Here is a 24,823-nt window from a genome sequence, read left to right on the forward strand (position 1 = left end):
TATATCAAGTAAGGATTCAGTGCAGTTGTTTAATTAAAGAGAAAGAAATAAACACAGATTGCTGATCAAGACGCATTTGGCCACATCATCAGTGACACAAGGAGGGAGCACTAGGGGCTTACAGGTCTCCCAACATCAGACACCGTTGCCCAGGCGACCAAGCCAGGGTTGATCAACCCATGGCTCCTCTCCATGGTTACGCAGCTACGAAAAATCTTCAATGTACATCCAATTCCCCTGGGGTGTCCAAACAGTGTTCATACACACGGAATCAATGCCCTCGGTGAACTCCAGGATAAGTAGCCCAGAAAAATGTGAAAATTAACAATTAACCTTAGATTGAAAAATGCACACAATGAACACACCAGCAGCTTCGCTACATGTTGAATCAAGTGCAATACCTCCGTTTTATTAATTTATATTTTATTCACAACTGATACCTTTGAAATGTAGTCATAACCTTTTGACAGCAATCTCAAAGTTTCAACTTTGAGAAATACTTTCATAACTTCAACTCATTGCCTTTCAAACTTGTATTATAACTAAATGTCTCGCAAAAAAAGCCCAGTTCCACTGAATATGGCTGTGTGAGAATGACAGAAATATAAACAACCCATTTACAATTTTCGATGTGAAACACAACCGGATGCCTGTTCATTTGCAGACGGAGGTAATAGATGCATTAAGCACTCCCAATGACACCCCAGGAAAGAAGCAGCAGACTGAATGCTCACCCCACCATGATTCAAACGGCTGGAATACTGAGACCGCACAGAAACAGCTTCAGCGCACGCTTTAGAGAACTGAAGTCACACATGAATTAGCTTCGACCTTATGAAATTAAATTATTCATATTTTTAAAATCTTATTGACGGAATTTGGGAACATCAGGTGTTCCGGTCCATTTCCCCAATACTACAGTGTAACACACAAGACCATTCTAGCTCTGAAAACCAGCTGAGAAGGCAACCATAACTCACTATGGAAATAATCTGATTATCAAAATGTTTATTTCAGGCAACAAAAAAAAAAAAAAAACTAGAGGCACCATATTCAAATTAGCTACTCCCTTCAAAATGTTGCCTCAATTATTATTTGAAAAGAGGTTTTAGATTATATCTAAACTAAATAAGGATTATCAGAAAAAACAGAGTTTATGTAGAAATCTTCAGTCTATACTTTTTGAGAGCTGACAACCTTCATGTAGTGCTTCCATGTTTGAAAATGAGAGCAAACCATTATTTCATGCAAAAAACGGAGAAGACCCATTTTCTCTTGCAGGCGCACTAAGCTGATTCTCTGGACCATCCCCAACACTGACGAGAAAGATCTACTTCAGCAAAGCACTTTGCTTATAGAGTATTTAAATCTGCATTCCTTCAGGCAATCATTTTCACAGTCATGAGCAGACTTTGAGCCGAGCTCCACAGACCAGGCTGGACCAGATTAAGCGGACGGTAGCGCTACGTGATTAGTGAAATGTGGAATTCACTGTTATCAAAGAGCAGGGGTCTTCTGGGTGGTGCTGGGTCCTTGTCTGCCTTGTGTAACAGCTTAAAAAGTCCTGTTCCAATGTTCATTGGAATTCCCATGATGATACATTCAGATACACCTGTGGTTAAAAAAAATAAAAAAATCAGGTTCGTTTCTTCACCAGTTGGTCAAGTGTGTTTTGTCAACGAACACAGTGATGACTGCAGAATGGTGTAATTTAGGTAACTGGTCACTAAATTAAGCAAATAAAGGGGTGATGGCCATTTAAACTCACAAAACAATGGAAACTAGACAACAAATACAACCATCTTCATGGGTATATTTTTCAAAGCTATAGCTTGAGCTTGAGGGCCAGAGAAAACTGTACAGTAGCTGCACCTTTGCTAAACTGCACCACTGCACCCCTAATTTCAAATGCACTTTCACTCAAACAGCAGGAGTGTGTGGCTAAATCCAAAGGCCAAAATGACACTGGACCAGCAGGCCCATGAAATTAAAAGCTCTGCCACTGATGTGCATTTAAAACAGCTGAAATGAAATGATGAAACAGTCAGGGTGCGCTCACCGCACACGGAGTCCTTCTGTCCGAAGTAGGCGGCGTCAAAGAGATGATCAGCCGTCTTTTCGAAGGACGCCAGCATCAGCACACTCTCCTTCATTTTGGCCAGACCGAATCTGGTGATTCCTAGAATTTCACCCTGTGAAGGTCAGAGCAGATAAACACTGAGAGGCAAACCTACGGAACACAAACTCTGGATTCCTACAGCGAGTCAGAAGATAGATGTGGGACAGAACAGAACAAAAACGTTCACACGCGTGTAAGTGAATCTGAGACGGGAACGAGCAGACTGACCTTGTAGGACATGAGATCGGCCAGCAGCATGACATGGCGCCGATCGATGCTCATTCCGTGGTTCACCATTGTGTACTGGATCTCGTTGATAATGGTCGTCCTGGCTGCTTCGATGCCGAGGGTCTTCTCCACCTTAGAATGAAGGAACAGCTTTTAAAGCATGAGGCCTATACATAAAGAGGCTCAAAACATCTGAATTGTCAAGAAGAAAAATGACGAGTGTCAGAAGGACGACGCCTGTGTTTCTTTCAGCTGCGATGCCCACGCCAAAGTCCCGCGCTGGAGCTCCTACCTCATACGTGTTGTTGGAGGATGTCCTGCTGCCATTGACACCATGCGTTGCCATGACAGCGCGTAGGTTGTCACCTTCCACTAACAGCTTGTACTTCTGCTTCCCGCTCTGCTCGTCGATGTGAATGACAGCTCGGGACACCTCCGGGATTCCCTGCACCACAATCTGAGGTCCGAAAAGCGAGGGAGGAAAAAAGAAAAGCATTTGAACAGGAAGGCTGGGCAGGCGTCTCTCAGAGTGGCTTTCCGTAGCGGCATTAAAGATAAAAGGCATCCTTTGTTTTTCACTTTGACCACCAGTACAGTGAATTTATTGGCCCTGGGATTTTCTTGGCCTTTTGCAAGTGTGTCAATAAAAAAAAATAATAATTCTATATTGGGGGTATTGGGTGCTTTGGATCTTGGGCAGTTCCTTTTGGCCTCCACACTTTGCTGTTGCCATCACTCTGATACAAGGGAATCTTGTTCTCATCTGACCTTTTTCCAGAACCCTGCAGGCTTTTTCAGGCACATCTGAGCAATCTATAACCTGGCCATCCTGTTTTTGTGGATAACTAGTGTTTTGCATCTTGCAGTGTAGCCTCTGTAGTTCTGTTTGTGAAGTCTTCTGCGGACATTAGTCACCGACACATCCACGCCTGCTTCCTGAAGTGCTTATGATCCGTCAGGCAGGTGTTTGTGGACTTTTCTTCATTACGGTGAGAACACTTCAGTCATCAGCTGTAGAGGTCTTCTCTGGCCTGCCAGGCTCTTTGTGATTACTGAGCTCACCAGGGCTGTTTCTCTTAATCACGTTCCAAGCAGTTGATTTCGGTAAGCCTGAGGTTTAGCCTCCGTCTCAGATGTTTTTTTTTCTTATTTCTCATAATTGCTTTCTTCACTTTCATTTGCACAGTTCTAATCCTCATGTTGATGAATGGCAATAACAGACTGCAAAGGCAATCACACGCCCAGAATCAAGACTGGAGACCGAAAGCTCTCTCTGCACTAAGGAAGCAACTGAACACACCTGACTAATCAGAAACACCTGTGAAGCTATTTGTCCCAAACATATGGTGCCTGGAAATGATGGGGGGATTATGTATAAAAAGTGCTGTCATTTCTACAAGGTAAAATATACCTTTAATAAAAGCTAAGAATCAGATTTTTATGCACACACATATTGTTCGATTACAAATACAAAATTGTGGATTACAGAGCCAAATCAAGAAAAAATATGTCTTTGTCCCAAATGATATAGAGCTCAGTGTACACCTGTAGTTTTAGTGCTAACCTTGGGGAGCTCTTCTTTGAGCGACTGCAGGACGTAGTACATGGAGCTCTTGCTGTTCTCCCGCGGGGAGACACACACCACCGCCTCCCCGTGCACGGCGATGTCTCCGGGCTTCACCCGCAGTTTGGACATGCAGATGGAGTAGCGCACGGTCTCAGCGTTCACCTGCGGAGAGAAGAGCAGCACACGTGAGCGAAAAAGCGTATTCTGATCCCTACTGCAGAGAGAAGAGCTGCACGCAGCAGCGCATTCTGATCCCTACTGCAGCCTCATCATCCTAAACCAAATTCTTTATAATGAATTTTGCATCATCACAAGACAATTTGTTCTCCTACAAAAAATAGCTGAGGATGTTCTGGGCCGACATCCCATTTGTTTTATCTTCTAGCTAACTAATTAAAAATTATGCCCTGAAATAAATATTTTAAGCATGTAGAGGTTTCACTTCACGCTTTAACTTCAAATTTGAGCTAATCAATGGTATCCACCATCCATCCATCATAATCACATAAGCCTATGCACAGCACCTGAGTACAACACCTGAGTAGAACACCTGAATACAGCACCTGTGTACAGTACCTGAGCACAGCACCAGTGTACAGCACCTGAACACAGCACCTGAGCACAGCACCTGCACAGTACAGCACCTGTGTACAGCCCCACCAATCGAAGGAGGCGGATCCTTTCCAATGACAGCTTACCTCCAATCGAAGGAGGCGGATCCTTTCCAATGACAGCTTGACCAGGATGAAACAGTCATCAGGGAGGAACACTTCCTCAATGTACTCTGAAATCTGAGAGATGGTAGAAAGCTCAGTTACCGCCATGAACTACAGAGCCTCAGGAGATGACACGACACACACCTGCGAGCTCAACACTGGGAAGGAAACAAAGCCCCCAATTACTCTCTAACAGGCCTTAGTCTGCAAGAATACCAGAATCGAGTCCCAATACCTGGTCAGACTGAACTTGAAATTATTTCAGATTTGTTCCAATTTCTTAATTTTTAGAGTGCGGAAAATTTTTGAAGGATAAAAGAACTTAAACGCACACCAGAAAAACAGCACTCACAGCACAATTACAACCCCTCCATTCAGACAGAGACAGAGGATACCTCTCCCAGCAGGGTCTTCTCAATCCTCCCCTTCACCAGGCGGGCGAAGTCCGCATCATCCTCCACGTCCAGGTGAGCGCTGATTATTGGGGTGCTACGGGACAAAACCCCCACACTTCAATCCGACACGACAAGGCCCAGAATCGCAAAACCCCACACAATCATCCACACACTAATCATTACCACAACATCCACTGGATGAACAAATACATTTGTTATATGACATAAATGTGTAATCTTCACTAAAAAAGACTAGTAATATTCTGGTTTAAACATTTGTTGGCATTGCAGAAAATAATTTCCATCCTAATTTTACTTGTGAATTTATGATAAGTGCTCTCACTTCAACACGTCAGTAATAAAATACTCATACTACACTAATCATGAAGCCATGGCTCTATGTATTCCCAGTCATACAGTTTCATGAATGTATTGATTTGCTGAACTCTTTGGGTTCTTTATTTCTCATTGAAATGCTGTCTGTTTCTGCTCTGCCTGAATTCTTCAAAAGCGTCTTTCAACTGAAAAAGTATAAAAGACAAAAACATTGCTGAAGGTAAAATACTGAAGGTAACTCTGACCCAGGTCTCCCCCCCCGACCCCCCTGCCCCGTGAGGGCTACCTGATATTTTTGGAGGCGTTGATGATCTCCTTGATCCGGGGGACCCCCAGGGTGATGTTCATGGAGGCCACTCCGGCGAAGTGGAAGGTTTTGAGGGTCATCTGCGTGCCGGGCTCCCCGATACTCTGGGCACAAAGAGCCCCCACGGCCGACCCGGGCTCCATCTGAGCCCTGCGGAGAGGGCGGGATCAATCAAACCCACAGCAGGATCAATCAAACCCACAGCGGGATCAATCAAACCCACAGCGGGATCAATCAAACCCACAGCAGGATCAATCAAACCCACAGCGGGATCAATCACACCCAGAGCAGGATCAATCACACCCAGAGCAGGATCAATCACACCCAGAGCAGGATCAATCACACCCAGAGCAGGATCAATCACACCCACAGCGGGATTCATCAAACCCAGAGCAGAATCAATCAAACCCAGAGCGGGATTAATCAAACCCACAACGGGATCAATCAAACCCACAGCGGGATCAATCAAACCCACAGCGGGATCAATCAAACCCACAGCGGGATCAATCAAACCCACAGTGGGATCAATCAAACCCACAGCGGGATCAATCACATCCAGAGTGGGATCAATCAAACCCACAGCGGGATCAATCACATCCAGAGTGGGATCAATCAAACCCACAGCAGGATCAATCAAACCCACAGCGGGATCAATCAAACCCACAGCGGGATCAATCAAACCCACAGCGGGATCAATCACATCCAGAGTGGGATCAATCACACCCACAGCAGGATCAATCACACCCAGAGCAGGATCAATCACACCCAGAGTGGGATCGATCAAACCCAGTGGGATTAATCAAACCCAGAGCAGAATCAATCAAACCCAGAGCGACTGTATAAAAACATCAACAGCATGTTATGCCCACAGGTGCTCTGGCAGTCTGTTCCAGGGTGAGCACCATAGACTCTGAAGTTGAGTATTATAAACAGCTTAAACAGTGTAAGTGCATTATAACAGGAACAATGCATTATAAATGTGCTATAACCATCACAAACTCCCAGCGCTACCTCATGTACTTGTCCCTGCATGTCTCCAGGAACTTCTCCAGCTGAGTGGGGGTGATCCGGTCCAGCTGGTACAGGACTTTGGGCTGGGCACAGGGGAAACCGGCATAAAGCGGGGATATCGCACACTCATTCACATCATTCAAAACGATCGTTTCAGGTGCGTACCTCCGTGGTGCCGTTGTCATTGATGCCATATTTGTCCCTGGTCTTCTTGATCTTTTCTGAAACATTCTTGATGAATTTCCTGATTTCCTTTAATTAGGAGAAAAATATGAGCGTAAATGAAAAGAGAAGAAAGAAGAAACGGAAACAGAACCAGGAAAAGAAACATCACACGACTACAAGTCATTATATGCTTGTAAATTGTGACACCAAAAACAGTAACATGTCTGTTAATAAAACCACACTATCAAACTGAGTGCAGGTTCAAGACAATAATGCAACAAAAAGTTTTCAATGTTCTACAGATCACATAGCTCAGCAAATAGTTTATCAGCAAAACACAAATCTATATTGCCTGGCTCACACATTAAACTGAAAAAAGCAAAGATATACAATTACATCTTTGCCCATTAAGAGCCATCTTGCATAAATTACAAGTCATTTTCACACTTGTAGCAGCACACAGATTGTTTACATCAGAAACATGCCATTAAATGATAAAATTACCTGTTACACGTACTGAAGTTCATACTCACACTTCCAAACTGGTAAAGGCATTATATTAAGGCACGCAAACTTGTTAAAAGTGGAATCAGCTTCCCATGATGCAGTGCGTTCAGTACAAGGCCGCTAGTACACTCTCAGAAGTGGACAAAGCCCTGAGCTCAGTCGGATTAAAGGAGCTGCATGCACTGCGCTCCACGCGATGCCAAAACCCTCACCGCCTCACACAACCACCACGCGGGGGGGGTCACTGTACCTCCACATACTTTTCAGAGCCCGTCTCAGTCAATGCCTTCAAATTAAAATGGAAAAGAAACGCTCAGGAAAAGAGTCAGACCGGGACTGGGATGTTGGGAATGCAGCGTTCTCTCAGAAGTCTCCCCTCCGCTTACAGGACTGTAAAGCCGCCCACCCTTCGGTCCCCTGCATCTGTAGTGTGCGCTCTTAAGGGCACTTAAATAAAAAAGTGTTTCCTCTGTGCCAATCAAGTGTGCATCATCAAATCAGACAATGACTACGAGTCACACTTCCCAGCGTAAGCATTAACGTCATGCGTTTTTCTTTTTTTAAAAACAGACATTGAACTACATTACAACAATGCCATTCACTGAGTCAAGTCCCTCTATTCCAAGTGAGCATAAGTACTACGACACATGACCATTTCATATTTCACCAGATTACCATATTACTCCATTTATATTATTATACTTTCATTATTTTAATTATTTACACCTTTCTACGTAAATCATACGAGACCATGAGTTTTAGAAAAAATTCAGCATCCTTTAAGCTACTGAATGTAAAACTGAATGTCAATTCAAGTCTACAGCAAAAATTCAGATGGTTACTTCCCACAAGATGCAAGATTTGAAGAAACTTTTTACAAGTATCACACACTGACCCCAGTGTAAAAGTGCTTTCATCAGTCAAACGGAGAATAAAGCCCAGCTCCCAGAAGACTAGGTAAGGAACGCACACAGAAGTGGGGCAGGGGGAGCACGGGGGGGGGGGGATTGGGACGGTTAGCGGGGTGGAGGACAGCGCTGATTACGGCTGCTTCATCAGAGCGCTTCAGCCTCACACCCCCCCCCCCCTCAGACCACTCGAGGCACAAACGCTGCCCAATGAGGGCTTAAGGTGTCAATCACAAACAAAAGGCCACCCCTCCTGCTAAACGACACCACCATTGTACGCTCCGCACTTCTCATGATTATTTTAATTATGTCATTGTGCAAATAATTTTTAAACTTGTTAAAAACTTAAAATAATCAGGAACATTGGGAGATTAACTAACTTGAAAGCAGAGCTGTTTTTAGGAGACTTCCAGTTAGCACAATGTCACACTGCACTGCTTAGGGTGGAATCAGGAAACTCAGGACAGATGAACTAAAGAGAGACTGCTAACCAAGTTTTCTAAATGTAATTTTCAGTCACTTCCCAACTTGCACCAGGCATCTAACCGCGACTGCTACACGAGCTTAACGGAGTGAGAATCCGCCATTCCGGCTCCTGGCGGAGAAGCGGGGGCCCGGGTCTCTGCGGTGGCCGTTCGGCCTTGTGGAGTCGTGTCAGGACACAGGAGCAGGGGGCACGGAAGCCCACCTTCCCACTGGTGAAAATCTGGCCTCCGATGAGAACGGAGGGAAATCCTGCAGCCAGCTTTGCGCTGTGCGTCTGCACCCGAACACACCCCCCACACCTCCACCACCACCTCCCCTTGCACCTGCCCCTTCACCACCCCCAGCCCCAGCCCCAGCCCCTCCAACTCACCCTCCGCTCCTGCCCCGCCCCCTTCCCTGTCCGTCCCTTTACCCTCCCTGCCCCCTCCCCTCCAACTCCCCCTCTGCTCTTGCCCCTCCTCCTCCCTTCCGACCCCACCCCCTCCCATCCAGCCCCTCCTGCCCCGCCCCCTCCCCCCAGCCCTGCCCCGCCACACAGGAAGCTCACCTCCAGGAAGCTGTCCCTGCAGCACAGGAAGTCGCTCCTCTTCATAATGGACTCCGCGGTCAGCACCAGCTCGTTCCTGCTCAGAGCGGGCTGGTCAGCGCACGTGTACACAGCCTGCAACGGCCAATCAGAGACAAGCTCAACTCAGCAAACTATTCCATATAATGCCACTTCACAACAAAAAAATAGGCCAGTGATAACCAACCTTGTTCCTGGAGATCTAATATCCTGTAGGTTTTCAATCTAACCCTAACAAAGCACACTTCATTCAACAGCGAGAGATCTTCTTGAGCTGCTAATTAGCAGAATCAGGTGTGCTAAATTAGGGTTGAAATGTAAACCTACAGGATGGCAGATCTCCAGGAACAGAGCTGGGTTAAACTGAAATAGGCTGCAGAAGGGCAATCGGCTGCCCACCTCTATGCCTGAATAAAAGCCTTTGCTTTACATAATTTCATTAGATACCAATATATTCAGGTATCTAATGAAATCTTGCATATAGCACTTGAATAAATCCTGGGGTGTTAAACAGGCCACCATTCTCAAGCGTGTCTGGGTCACAACCCCTTATAAAATGACTTGCGTTTGATTAATCAACCCGGTGACCTGACCTGCCTTCAGACGCAACACAGGACTACAGACTGGTTCAAAAACAAAATGCAAAAGGGACGTGTCTACATATGCAGCCCCGACTCTAAACTCTTAGAATATTTTGCAATTGGTTCTTCCTTTCCTGCATATGTTATTTGTTAAAAAACTCTGAAAGACAACTGATCTGATAATTAATATTTTGCACATCGTAATATTAATCAGGAATATATCACTGTCAATAGTATCGTTGGCAAAATATGCATTTCATATAATCTCAATCAACTGAAGAAGAAAAATCTGAGGAACAAGCATTACTTTTCTGAGAAATGTAAGAACCATTTTTTGTTTACAAAAAGCACAGAAAATTATAGTCTTGCCACCAGCCCGTTGGCATAAGACCTCTTGTGCATCTTAAGAAAGCTCCTTCTGCAGAACACCCTGAACCCGATGCACAGCATACGCTTATTAAGGGCAAAACACAAATGGCTGATTGCAATTGATACCACCATCGCTCAGATTGCATTCTTTCTTGTTTTTCCCACCATTTTTAATCATTGCAAGTTTTGAGAGAGTTATGCTGACTCCCCACAGTTCACCACAAGTCAAATGATTCATCCAGACAAATCCAACACGGCAAAAAACATAATGAATAAACTCTGTAGCACAGCTGCCTGGAAAGACGGTTATTATTCTAAACCGCACACTTTTCACTGATTCTACCACAGAATGTAAATGTACATAAAGTTAAAAACAATGTTGCATCCAGAGAAACATGATTATACGAATGTTTGCATTTGACTGTTTGTATGAGAGTGAGCCTGCTCCTCTTAAACACTGTTAAAATGGCGGTTAAAATGGCGGTTATGACTGGCGCTTCACCCACCCGGATGTTATCCAGCACGCGCTTGAACTCCAGCGGCTCGTCCTTGCCCTCCATGTCTGCCGGGTCCAGGCCGTCGCCGCCGTAGATGAACTGGATGATGTCACCGGTGGAGCTTCGCACAGTGAGGTCGTACTGCGAACACAGGTCCTCCAGGGACTTCACCAGACGCCTCTGCCAACACGCAGCAGTCCACGGTCAACATTTACCACACAAACCTCACATTTCAGATTTACCACAAAAACCTCACATTCACCACAAAAACCCCACATTTCAGATTTACCACAAAAACCTCACATTCACCACAAAAACCCCACATTTCAGATTTACCACAAAAACCTCACACAACACAGTGACAAGCTTTCCACTCCGATCAAGTTTATATTCCCATTCTAATCAATCACACCCTGGATACAAGCAGGAGGACATGTTTATCAAGCCCATTACTTTCACAATATCTATGCGTTTGGGCACACACTTCATGCTCCAGTAAGCAATAATCCAGTCATATTACATTACATTATATTACAGGCATTTAGCAGATGCTCTTATCCAGAGCGACGTACAACAAGTGCATTAGTTCAAGGTGCAGAGGTGCAAAAGAAACACACTAGAGTGAAATATCTTTCAATGGTGGAATTAATGTACAAACCAGTGAGCCCCACCAGAACTCACTGAAAACACAAAACTTCACAGAGACTCATTTTGCTTACAGAACAGATTTTTATTTTTATGCCAATTTTCACTGGCTTTTCAAGGACAGAAAGTTATTCGACCGCTTCTGAGAACTTGAGCAGAACTCGGGGCTGCTGGCATTTTTAGCAGCCTGCCAGGGGAGCAGGAGCTCAGCGGTCAGGTGATCACACAAAGGACAGACAGCACAAGGGTGTAATTTAGCATGAGGCTTACTGTGAACCGCAATTTCATCCAAACAATCAGCACAGACCACAGGCTTAATTAACATCAACTGCAACGCTACTGAACGTCAATCAATGAGCAGCAGAGACTGACATCAGCCAGTTAACTGCAGCCGGTTTGTTCCCAGGTCAGGATGAATCACAAGATGTATGCGTTTATTACCTGCACGTACCCCCAAACAGCACAGAGGAGGGATGTATGTGTTTATTACCTGCATGTACCCCCAAACAGCCACAGAGGGGGTGATGTGTTTTCTGCATGTCCCCCAAACAGCCACAGGGGATGTGTTATTACGATACCCCAACGCCAAAGGGGATGTTGTTATTACCTGCAGTACCGAACGGCCACAGAGGGGGGATGTATGTGTTTATTACCTGCATGTACCCCCAAACAGCCCCAGAGGGGGGATGTATGTGTTTATTACCTGCATGTACCCCCAAACGGCCTGAGGAGGGAAACGTGTTTATTACCTGCATGTACCCCGTTTCTGCAGTTTTGACCGCAGTGTCCACCAAGCCCTCTCGACCCGCCATGGTGTGGAAGAAGAACTCTGTGGGCGTCAGGCCAGAGTAGAAACTGTCTGCCACAAAGCCCTTGGCTGCAGGCAGCTGGGGGAGCGAGAGAGATAATTACACGGTTGTCAAATTATCATGAGAGAAAAACTTCAAGAATAACTTTCTTTTTTTGATCTATTTTTTCCAAACCGTTTCCACCAGGCGGATGGGTAACAGTAATAATTTTGTCTTTGTGGAGCTTCGGTCCCCCCGAGCAGGCTAACGGGGTCACACAAGCGGGCCCTGAAACGGCCCTGCAATGAGCCCGATAATTACAGCAACGACCACGGCAGCAGAGAGGCCAGCAACCCGCCGCCGAGGAGCTTACTGTAGAGAACCACCCCCCCGTGTGCACGAATACAACTCCCTGCGCCAGTAAGGAAGTGTTTCTACAGTGCAGAACTGTTTCCAAAATGAACATTATTACCAAGGGTTAGAGCAATAACTGCTCACAGTAATGTGTAAAAACTCCTGTCGCTCCTGTAAAGCACATCTGACCGTTCTCTGAAGAAAGTGCAACAGGAATAAAATTGATTTAATCTGATTTGAAATACATTTATATATACTAACTGAGTTTTTTATTTGGTGGAAAACCACATTAAAATGCATTTCAAGGCTTGTTTGCGAGACTCACACTAGACTGGATTGCAAAGCAGAGCAGAGAGGTTCTCAGAGTGGGCAAAGCTCCACTAAGAGAGACACCACAAAATCAATACTGTTTAGCATTGCGTAATTACTTCAAAGCAGTGCAATACAGTCCAAGTAGTCCTCCTTTAAAGACTGCTGGAAATGCCATGTTTCCAGAAGAGTCTCCTTACACCATCCAGCCATTACAGAGAACAGGGAATTAGCCAGAAAGAGAACAACCGAACACCGAAATGTCTGTTCTGGATTAATACTTGTGGTGAGTTATACCCAGAGTTTATACACGGTGGAGCTGCCCTTCCACACAGCCTCCGTGTACATTTTACATCAAAGCAGCTTCAGCAGAGATGTGGTCGGGCTGGGGGGGGGGGGGGGCGAGGGCTGGAGAGAGGGGGTGCAGACCACGCCGCATTGTGAAGAGGAATTCATTAAGACCAGGCCCAGGTACACCGACGCAGCCCCGGGTCACAGTCGATGAATAACAGGGTCACTGAACGACACGCTCAGGCCTCAATCTAAGACTCTTACACTGTGTGTGGCACAGCACGCAGGTTTATTTATTCTTTATACTTACAGAACATTGTCAGTCTGGTGGTCACTTGCACAAAGGAACATAAAATGCTTTCCTCCTCGCTCAGAGGACAGTTTGGTCAGACTGACCATAATAAACCCGACCAGTCATTCAAGGAGAGAATAATACGAAGTGACACCTGTTCAAAGTACTCGAACGCCACCTTTAAAAATAAAAGTCAGAAGTAAAAGCAGTCACAGTGCTAACGGGCTGGGTAGCGAAGGCCTTACTTTGGAGTGCTTCTCGAAGTGCGGCAGCGAGCGGTTCTCGAAGCCGTCCGGCACCCGGGACCCGCTGATGGCCTGCTGGCCCACGCACGCGATCATCTGCGAGATGTTAATGAAGGAGCCTTCGGGCGGGAAGAGAACAACACTCAACACTTCATTAATGTTTAAAACGCGGCTCACGGGAGCTGGCGCCCCACCTTTGGACCCGCAAAGAGCCATGATGAGCGGGCGCTAACAAAAACGTGCTAACGCAGGCGCTAACCGGCGCTGACAGGAGAGCGCCGTGGGCAGGTCACCCACCTTTGGACCCGCACAGAGCCATGATGAGTGGGCGCTAACAAAAACGTGCTAACGTGGGCGCTAACGGGCACGCGCCGCGGACAGGTGACCCACCTTTGGACCCGCACAGAGCCATGATCAGGGGGCTGTTGCTCTTGTCCAGCTCCGTCAGGCAGGCGCTGCCCGCGTGATCTCGGATGACAGACAGCTCCTTCAGGATAAGAGCCTGGAGGAGACAACAAGCACAGCGCGTGCGTTATAAACCCCTGCTGATAATTAAACTGGTGTACAGAATGACTGGTATAGCACTGCCACATGGCCAACTGCCATTAAAACGGCTCACTAGCTGTTTGGACAATCCCGCTATCAATGTGTTTAGTTTAGTTTAGAATAAATTAGAAAAACTAACTATGCGGTTACACCTCAACTCGGGGTGGCAAGAGACCGAATTATAATAAAATCAGCAAATACAGCAGGGAGCCTGTGCACCTGTGCTTCCTGACCCCACAAACAGCACTGCTCATCAAAGGGAATGGGAGACATGACAGTGAGAGAGAGGAGAGAGTGGTGCTGGAGGAGGAGAGGCTGCTGGGTAACGCGGTCTTTACCTCCAGGGTCTCCTCGGCGGTGCAGCCTGGCTGCTGCTGCAGCTTGCCGGTGTTGAGCGCCTCGATGTACTCGTCACACTTCCTGTACCCGGCGTCCAGCAGGTCCTGCTTGGCCTTCAGCAGGCCCTGGCCCGGGGTCACGTCCCCGATCCCAATCGAGAAGCCGCGGTTCGCTGCAAGAGGACGACGGCCACAGCTGAACTCCACAGACCAGCAACACCGGTCACATGGGCGCCCGGCTAGCAAGAATGTTCTCACAATGTTACTGGAATGTTGTGTCAATGTCGGGTCGGGGTGGGGGGGGGGGACGGACATACACAGGTACAGGGAGCGGGTCGGGGGGGGGGGGGTTAGGGTGCACATACACAGGGGCGGGATGGGGAGGGGGGGTTAGGGTGCACATACACAGGTACACGGGAGCGGGTCGGGGGGGGGGTTAGGGTGCACATACACAGGTACACGGGAGCGGGTCGGGGGGGTTAGGGTGCACATACACAGGTACACGGGGCGGGATGAGGGGGGTGGGGACATACACAGTACACGGGGCGGGTCGGGGGGGTGTGGCGGGGGGACATACACAGGTACACGAGAGCGGGTCGGGGGGTGGGGGGGGACATACACAGGTACACGAGAGCGGGTCGGGGGGGGTGTGGGGGGGGCATACACGGTTACACGGGGGCGGGATGGGGGGGTGTGGGGCGGGACATACACAGGTACACGGGGGCGGGATGGGGGGGGGTGGGGCAGGACATACACAGATACACGGGAGCGGGATGGGGGGGGGGGACATACACAGGTACACGGGAGCGGGTCGGGGGGTGTGGGGGGGGGACATACACAGGTACACGGGGGCGAGCCGTGCCAGGCGGGACATGGCGTTGGCCGCCTCGTTCTGGCCCCAGTCCCGCAGCAGGATGTAGAAGATGTTGTTTTTGGAGCCCGACCCCAGCGTTCCTTTATCCAAGCTGCCACACATCAGCTCGCTGTTCTGAATCACCACGACTGGGGGAGAGAGAGAGAGAGAGAATCACCACGACTGGGAAGAGAGAGAGAGAGAGAGAGACAATCACCACGACTGGGAGAGAGAGAGAGAGAGACAATCACCACGACTGGGAGAGAGAGAGAGAGACAATCACCACGACTGGGAGGGAGAGAGAGAGAGAGAGACAATCACCACGACTGGGAGAGAGAGAGGGAGAGAGACAATCACCACGACTGGGAGAGAGAGAGGGAGAGAGAGAGACAATCACCCCAACTAGAAGGAGGAGAGAGACAGAGAAAGAGAGAGAGACTGGGAGCAGTAGAGAGAGAGAGAGAGAGAGAGAGACTGGGAGCAGCAGAGAGAGAGAGAGAGACTGGGAGCAGTACAGAGAGAGAGAGAGAGAGAGGGAGAGGGAGAGGTGGGCGAGGTGATTGCGAGCTCAAACAGCGCCCTCTGCAGGCAGGGCAGTTATAAACAGAGAGGGCGGGCTGTAATTGGGTCCCTCCCCAGGAGCAGCACTCACAGGAGTCGTTGTGGCAGAGGTCCTCTCCCCTGCCGCAGTACTGCTTGCCTTTGGTGCGCAGGTTGGCTCTGACTGGACAGTCTCTGCTCGGCTTCAGAATCAGGCTGAAGACCTGCTTCCCCGTCCACAGAGTCATGGGCTGCAAGCACAAAGACAGCATCAGGACATAATCTCTCAATCTCTCACAATCTCTCATAGTCCTGAAATCTATTCAGCATGTGCAACAGGTTCAGTTACTAAATCTAATGCTTAATCAAAGACGAACCTTCATCAAATACATAATACAAAAACTTCAGACATTTTTTCCCCACAATATCTGATAATACCAGATAATAAATACCGTGTTAAATGTGAATATGGAAGTCTTATGTTTTCATGCACTTTTTAAAGTATGTTTAATTTGGGCAAGTAGAACACTGCCCTCTTCACCCTCACTCTTCTGCTCCTTGGCAAAGATTCCAAATTTAAAATGGCAGACTGAACACTAGATGTGGCTGGCAGGTATGACAGCTGCAAAGTAAGTAATGGTACAAAGTGGGCTCCCACCATGCAATTCATCTCTTATATACTGGTCACAGAATATTTTGAATATTGTATTTCTAGAACTGCCATCAGCAAGAATTTACCAGACTAAAACCTCTACCTTCTACAAAAGAAACAGCACCAAATAAAATCCACATAAACAAATATTATTGCAAAAATGCCACCTCAAATCGGTTAGAGCAGATGTCATTAAATATGCAGACATTTTTAACTCAATATGAAATATGAAAGGCCCTGTTCTCAGGCCACGAGAGTAATTTGTGCCTCGAACAGCCAAGGTCAGAAAACCTAAAACCGTTTATTTAGAGGCTGAGTGGGCCTGCCACAGGCCATTAAGCAGAACCAGAGAAGACGACATTAGAGGAGATAACCTTTGATTGCCATCGGCAATGCTCACGGCTACAGTATAACATTTGTGCATTAAGTGAATTACAGGTTTCCTGGGGAAACACAAATGAACATCAAACTGATTGTATGAGAAACACACTAAATCAGTGAAGGTAAAAGGTTAATTTTTAAATGGCTGTGAATCAGACTGTCACTAAGTATTTTTGTACAGTTTCCTGAGGTTCATTTCAGTCCAGTTCTGTCCATGTGAACCCGGCCTGCACTGATTCTGTTAGCTGCGTCTGTTAGCTGCGTCTGTTAGCTGTGTCTGTTAGCTGCGTCTGTTAGCTGCGTCTGTTAGCTGCGTCTGTTAGCTGGTCTGTTAGCTGCGTCTGTTAGCTGCTTCCGCCAAAACCAAACACCTGAGGAGCCGGAACGTTCTCTGTTTACGACGGGGGGGGGGGGATCGTGCTGTCCATAACCCTCCCGCTCAGAGCTGTGCAGGGGCTAAGCACCCAAACACCCACTTCCACACAGGGCACCCCCCCACCCCCCGGGCACACAGGGCCCACTCCCACACACAGGGAATATATAGGGTGATCTGCAAGCCATACACACAAACTGCTACTAGCTCACTAAACACATCCCACTGTAAAAAACTTACTGCCCTATTTCCTAAACAATGTGATATGATAAATTCACTTAATTAAGAATGGAACTGTACACAGAGCAAAATTACCCGTAGCACCAAACTATCTCTGATCGAGCCCAGCTCAGTACAAGCTCTGCGCTTTCCTAAATTTTCCAGAAATAGCATTTAGTGGATAACTTGAAAGAAAATCCAGAAAAATGTTTCACCTTCAAGATTGCAGGCGGAGGGAGAGCAATTTTGATCTTTTCATCTTTCCCAACAAGAATAGAGGCAATAATCTGGCAGGCTTTGGCTCGGTCAAAGAAAGTATCTTTCAGAGTCAGCAGGTAGGCCCCTGTGGGACAAAAGCACAGCAACTCAAAAACACAGCTCACCTGCTCCCCCTACTGGGCAAGCCAATCAAAACCATTACAATTTCTTAAGAGCTCAATTCAGAGTAATAGGCTGCTATGAACCTTCCTAAAAGTCTCAAATTAAATTGTTTTTGCTCCCTTTATTGGCATAAGAGGATTTTGGGAAAATGTATTATTAAAAACCAAAACTACTTTAAAGGAAATTGTCCATGGATAGTCATACACAGTATTTCCGCAGAAATCAAACCCACCAGCTGGTTGACAGAACGATTATAAATCAACGTCCGTATGAAGAATCGATAAGGGAAGATTGGCTGCATTAGCAAAAGATCAAAGCACTCCGCAGGTTGACAGGTGGTTAAAATAAAAGCTTTTAAGGCCGAGAACGCTGTCATTTCATTCAATTATGACATCAGCGGCTGCAGGTGAACAGTCTGACGGGCAAATTGTGGACGGGCAGCACTCACCTGTCAGGAAGTCCTGAATGGCGGCAATCAGAGGCTCTCCGTTCCTGGGGGTGACTAAGTTTGCTTTAGTCTGGAGAGAGAGACACAGCGTTTGGGCTGAGCGCTGAGCGCGTTCACACACCGACACACTGACAAACGGGCGAAGGCAGGGAGGAGGGACGTCCATGTGTCGCTAGACTCAGAGCCCATCCCCCCCCCACCCCCCTCAGTGAACACCCCCCGCCCCCCGCCCTCGTGAATACGCGTCACCCCCCCCCCCCCAGCCTTGGTGGATACGCACCCCCATCAGGACCAGGGCCTCTGCCTTGGCCTCCTCGGTCTGCGGGAGGTGAAGGTTCATCTCGTCCCCGTCGAAGTCGGCGTTGTAGGGCGTGCACACGCACTCGTTGAACCGGAATGTTCTGTGCGGCTTCACTCGGGCCTAAAGGGGGGACGAGCGGCCTCGTTAAAGGGGTCAGCCGGATCTGACGTGGTTTAGAAACGTCCAGCGGGGGCTCGCAGCGCTGCCACTCACGATGTGGGCCATGATGCTCAGCTTGTGCAGAGACGGCTGCCGGTTGAACAGCACGATGTCGCCATCGATCATGTGCCTCTCCACCACGTCCCCGTACTTCAGCTCCTGAGCCATCTTCTCCCGGTTTCCATACTTCAGAAACCTGGAGAACACGCAGAGACGAGCTGAGCCATTCTGCAGGGCTGCACTGGCCCAAGACAAACAGAGCAGTCTTCTCAAAATGCAGCAGGGTGGGGGGAGGTTAGGACTGGGGAGAGGGACCGGGAGGGGCCGGGGGGGAGAGGGACAGGGCAGAGCGGGGGGGGGGAGATGGACAGGGTGGGGGCTGGGGGGAGAGGGTGGGGATGGGGGGGTAGGGGGGGCTGGGCAGGGCGGGAGAGGGGGGGGGAGCTCAGTTCTACCTCTTCATCTGCATGTGGCGCTGCTGGATGAAGTTGGCCCCCGGGTGCATGTCCGGCCCATTCCGCACCAGCTTCCTCATCAGCTCTATGTTGGCCTTGTTCACCTGGATCAGCAAAACACCACACTCAACGCCACGCTCAACGCCACGCTCAACGCCACGCTCAACGCCACGCTCAACGCCACGCTCAACGCCACGCTCAACGCCACGCTCAACACCACGCTCAACACCACATTCTGCTTTTACACAATCCAACAAACATGCACACAAATCTACCCACAATCTCCAACCCCTAAGCGTAAAACAGACAGACACACAGACCAGACACGGCAGGACAAAGACACGCAGAGACAGAAAACTGCACATGCAGCAGACAGCACAAGAGCTCTGAGTGACAGGTGATAAAGCTGGGGAGGTCAGGCCCATTCTGTTTCATCCGGGCCGGGCGCTCGGAGCGGAGGGCTCCAGCAGGGGGCGCTCACCTTCTCGGGGTAGGTCAGGATTTTCGCCACGTGCACCGGCACGGCGACCTCGTCAATCCGCAGGTTGGGGTCCGGCGAGATCACCGTCCGGCCGGAAAAATCCACTCGCTTTCCCGACAGGTTTCCACGGAAACGCCCTACAAACCACAAAACATCCCCGCATGGAGCCACAAGCTCATCTTAACCACACTAACACTAAACACTGAACGCACTGCAGGAGCTACGAGCTCATCTTAACCACACTAAACACTGAACGCACTGCAGGAGCTACGAGCTCATCTTAACCACACTAACACTGAACGCACTGCAGGAGCTACGAGCTCATCTTAACCACACTAACACTGAACACTGAACACACTGCAGGAGCTACGAGCTCATCTTAACCACACTAAACACTGAACACTGAACGCACTGCAGGAGCTACGAGCTCATCTTAACCACACTACACTAACACTGAACGCACTGCAGGAGCTACGAGCTCATCTTAACCACACTGAACACTGAACACACTGCAGGAGCTACGAGCTCATCTTAACCACACTAACACTGAACACTGAACGCACTGCAGGAGCTACGAGCTCATCTTAACCACACTAACACTAACACTGAACGCACTGCAGGAGCTACAAGCTCATCTTAACCACACTAAACACTGAACGCACTGCAGGAGCTATGAGCTCATCTTAACCACACTAAACACTAAACACTGAACGCACTGCAGGAGCTACAGGGACATTCAAAATTATGATAACTTCACATTTAAAAGGTTGGTGTGAATTTTATTTATTTTTTTTAACATCTGCTCTGCTTTTTAATTACTGTTACACAGCTGTCTCTTTCTCCATTTGCGGTCTGTAACTTGTTTGTCTACTGTCTTGTTTAACTTTGTGTAACTTTGTGTTTTATGTCAGATCCCTCTTGCAAAAGAGATTTCACTCTCGATGGGGTTTTCCTGGTTAAATAAAGATTAAATAAAAGAATATATTAAAATTCTGTGTCAGAAAACGAGGCCAGCCAATCGGGAGGCGCACCTTGTTTCCCTTTGAGCCGCTGCACGAAGCCGCGGGTCCACTTCTTGGGCGCCATGTTGAGCGGGATGCCCGAGAGCTCGCTGTTGATGTAGAGCGCACACTGCAGCTGCAGGAAGTCCCAGTCCTCCATGATCATCTGCGTCTTGGCCCCCGAAACGCGGTGCTGTGGGGAGAGGAGACCGGCTCATGCACAGCCGCGCCTGTGAAAGATTCACCTGCCGCCTTCACACTCAGCCACGCCTGTGAAAGATTCACCTGCCGCCTTCACACTCACAGCCACGCCTGTGAAAGATTCACCTGCCGCATTCACACTCAGCCACGCCTGTGAAAGATTCACCTGCCGCCTTCACACGCACAGCCACGTCTGTGAAAGGTTCACCTGCCGCCTTCACACTCACAACCACGCCTGTGAAAGATTCACCTGCCGCCTTCACACTCACAACCACGCCTGTGAAAGATTCACCTGCCTTCATTTAACAAGCTGTCAAACCGACACATCGGCCCAAAGCACTTCAGTGAACACGTTAAACTGAGCGCAGAAGGGCTGCTTAATTGAAGTGAAATGAAACTTGAAGTGCACTCATCCAATTAATCTTCATGCAATATGCATGACCTGGAAATGAAGCATCGCATAAAATCTCAAAGTACGGAACTCAGAAACTGTGATATACCAACAGTGTGTGGCTGATTCATGCCCAGGCGTACAACACACTGCACAGAAAACCTAAACCGCATACTTCACTCCAACTCATGTTAATACAACAGAGTAATTTCATCATTTTCACGATTGACATTAGAAATGGAGGGAGTTACAGTTATTTGTAAAAACACAAAAACTGCATTCTAAAACGAGCAGAAGAAAGAGAGTTTCTAATTTGCATAAACGGGAAGAAACGCTCGCCACGATTGGCCCGTTCCCCAGCGCTGCGGCGAGCCATAGGCTGAGCTCCCGCTACCTTTTTGATGACGTCGTTGAGGAAGATGATCTCGGTGAGCTTCATGGTGAGGTCGTCCTCGTTGGTGCCGGACTTGAGGTCGCTGACGACGGAGGGCCGGATGCAGAGGGGGGGCACCAGCAGCCGCGTCAGGATCAGATCGGCCGGCTTTCCCGCCTCGGGGTTCATCAGCAGCAGCGGGACGTCCTCCGAGGGGATCCGCCGAAACAGGTTCAGCACCACCAGGGGGCTCAGGTTCTCCTGGGAGGGGCACAGGGCATGTCTCACACACACACAACACCGGGGGGCTCAGGTTCTCCTGGGAGGGGCACAGGGCATGTATCACACACACACACACACACACACCACCAGGGGGCTCAGGTTCTCCTGGGAGGGGCACAGGGCATGTCTCACACACACACAACACCGGGGGGCTCAGGTTCTCCTGGGAGGGGCACAGGGCATGTATCATACACACACACACGCGCGCGCGCACACACACATGCACGCACGCACAACACCAGGGGGCTCAGGTTCTCCTGGGGGGGCCCACAGGGCATGCATCATACACACACACCTTGACCTCGATCCAAAGACTTGGGCAGCCCTAGTCTCATTCTCAGGTGACAGTTAATATATATCAGATGATAAATTAACTCCCCAGAACTGGAACTACCACGAAACCCTTAAACTTGTATAAAGATGTAATCAGAGGCACTCCACAGCTGACCCACCTGGGCCCGCGTCAGTAAGGATTCCACTTCTTTATTGTGTTCTATGGCGATATCAAAGGACTGCTGGAACTCTAACACAGCGGCATCCACTACTTTCTTGTTTGTCTTGTATTTTTCATGGATGATCTTCAGTAATCCACATTTTTTCACCGGACCTTACAAAACAGGGAAATTTCATAAAGGATAATCTCTCAATCAGAACTGCAAAGCAGGCAACAAGAGAACAAAGAAAATAATACCACTCAGCTTTTAAATAATGCCTCTCAAAGCTTTTAGATAATACCATTTAAAGCTTTAGGTGCATGTCCGCACTGGCTAAACTTGCAATAAGGCAACTACTGTCAATGTGGTTATCCTTTACATTGACAAAAAGTGATGTTAAATGTAACTTTACAGAGAACGATGCAGTGTTTTTACCATTGAAGGAACTGCAGTTCAAACAGACTGTCTTTTTGCGGCATTTTTCTGAAATTTTCTTTTTCAGGCCCCGTTTCTGCAAGTAGGCCAGATTGGGCCTCTTCAAAACGTCCAGGAACTGCTGTTTCTCCTCTTTGGTGAGCATGACATGGGAACAGGTTTTGCAGATCATCTGTAAAGTAGCACATCAAAATAAGTCGATCAAATTTTGGGCAAAAACTGACAACAGTCACATTATTTTAAGAAAGACTACTGTTTTTTTAATGATTGAACACCCCACAGAAACCCGGAGGGCAGGAGAGAGATGTGTGAATGAGGCTTGCCTGCAGGATACCAATAATGGCCTTAAAGTACCCCACGTGGAAACAGGGCATCTCCAGGTCCAGGTACCCATAGTGCCCCAGGCAGTCTGCCAGATTCTTCCCACAGGTTTCACACGGCCGATCTTTCTCACTTGTGCCCTGCAGGAAAACGAGAAATTCCAAACATGTGGAGACCTTTTCTGACCCAACTCAACCAGGAACTATAACGCTAAAGCAGTTTGAGATGCTGTGTCATCATACTGTGCACTTGTTGTATTGTGTAATGCAATGTGTAATGTAATATGTAATAATTGCCACTAGGTTTGAAACAATCCAGCTCAGCTAAAAACGTGTGTATGTTTTGTATTGCATACAGCAGGAAGAGTGAGTGTGTGATGTCACCACTTGATGATGACAGGAGGACGGTCCGTGCTCACCATGCGATGATCCAGCACTCCGTAGGGCAGCGGCGTATGGCTGGTGTCCTGGCTGTACAGGTTCTTACTCACCACCTGGATGTGAGCTTGCTGCCGCATCTGCTCGGCAGATTTCATGCCAAAACAGATGTGGCTTCTGGGAGAAAAACAACAACAGTGGAGGACAAAGGATCATATTACTAAATAGGCTCACTGAAAACTCTAAAATGCACTTTCACAAGTAATTCTATAGCAACAATGTTAGGCGGAAATGTTAATAAAGGTAAACGAGGTTAAAGCTTTTCTTGAATCTAGTCTACTCATCAGTTTGCCTGGATATACCTTACTGCAGGAGGCCTAGACTTGAGGATAAAATCCCACATATCATAACTAATAAAACGTGTTATGAATAAAAGATGTAGAAATTGGCAAACCTGGGCACGGTAGTTATCCAGGGTAAAACATTCTACACTAACGTGTAAAGCACAGACATCGATCTAGAAGCAGAATATACTCAGAGCTATTTCCAAGTATCGAATTCACTACTATTTCAAACTGCAGTGGTGGATTACAGGTCGCTTGCAACCAGTAGTTTAATGGGTTGAATGTCAATACTGCTAGTCGACTAAATTCAGTAGCAGTTTGTACAAAGACAACAAACTACCAATGTCATTTCATCAATGTCATTTTAGCAACAGATTCTTGTCAAAATAACAAGCGTTGTCCAGTAGCAGAATAGCATAATCTAGCTACGACAGACCGTTTGCTCGACGGAGTCGCATCTTTAAATCTACGCTGTGGGAAATAAGACAACGAGCTAACGTTAGCTAAAGACAAAACCATCCTGATAATATGGCCAGCTCGCTACTAAACAACCATTCATGTGCAAACACTATTTCTTTGACTGACCAGTTAACTAGCTAACCTTAATTTGGGGAGGAAGCTCAAAAGAATATTTAATCAAACTTACATCTTTTTAGCCACATCTGTTTCTCTAAACTGCTCCTTCACCATGGTTGGAGCTCTTAAGAGGTACTGTTATGAGGAAAAATAAGTTACGACGAGAAATATATTAAATGTTATGATTATACCACAGGCTAACTACACCGTGAAACGCATGCAACAATCATACTGTCACGGCTTCTCCACTGATGCAAAAACGCTGCAATGTGTTGCTTCC

At 47.6% G+C, this 24,823-nt stretch overlaps 2 protein-coding genes across 2 annotated transcripts in view; one reads left to right on the forward strand and one right to left on the reverse strand.

Annotated features, from left to right (window-relative positions):
- LOC135243011 (small ribosomal subunit protein eS24-like) overlaps window positions 1–24,823 on the forward strand; it is a 104,271-nt gene that overhangs the window by 76,041 nt on the left and 3,407 nt on the right. The gene's annotated exons all lie outside the window — the stretch shown is intronic.
- Window positions 389–24,823, reverse strand: polr3a (polymerase (RNA) III (DNA directed) polypeptide A). Its single transcript, XM_064314366.1, has 31 exons — window positions 24,614–24,823; window positions 23,665–23,800; window positions 23,249–23,386; window positions 22,926–23,097; window positions 22,509–22,663; window positions 21,796–22,035; window positions 20,840–21,002; window positions 19,809–19,945; window positions 19,328–19,431; window positions 18,927–19,068; window positions 18,693–18,833; window positions 18,413–18,482; window positions 17,799–17,926; window positions 16,071–16,209; window positions 15,403–15,567; window positions 14,566–14,738; window positions 14,072–14,183; window positions 13,682–13,800; window positions 12,152–12,289; window positions 10,767–10,937; window positions 9,293–9,406; window positions 6,845–6,931; window positions 6,680–6,762; window positions 5,648–5,818; window positions 5,026–5,119; window positions 4,613–4,705; window positions 3,912–4,076; window positions 2,640–2,804; window positions 2,348–2,479; window positions 2,060–2,192; window positions 389–1,612 (listed from the first exon to the last, which is right to left on the reverse strand). Exons 1-31 carry the CDS (start codon window positions 24,655–24,657, stop codon window positions 1,464–1,466), a joined length of 4,173 nt encoding a protein of 1,390 aa, XP_064170436.1. The 5' UTR covers window positions 24,658–24,823; the 3' UTR covers window positions 389–1,463.

Source organism: Anguilla rostrata, chromosome 2, assembly GCF_018555375.3.
Source record: "Anguilla rostrata isolate EN2019 chromosome 2, ASM1855537v3, whole genome shotgun sequence".
Lineage (NCBI taxonomy): Eukaryota > Metazoa > Chordata > Actinopteri > Anguilliformes > Anguillidae > Anguilla > Anguilla rostrata.

Coding starts and splice junctions, on each gene's coding strand:
- polr3a (XM_064314366.1), bottom strand. CDS start 24,657: ATGGTGAAGGAGCAGTTTAGAGAAACAGATGTGGCTAAAAAGAT. Junction 22,664..22,925: donor GAACTGCAGTTCCTTCAATG/GTAAAAACACTG, acceptor CTGTTTTGTAAG/GTCCGGTGAAAAAATGTGGA. Junction 18,834..18,926: donor TGAGCATCATGGCCCACATC/GTGAGTGGCAGC, acceptor TCCCCCCTTTAG/GCCCGAGTGAAGCCGCACAG.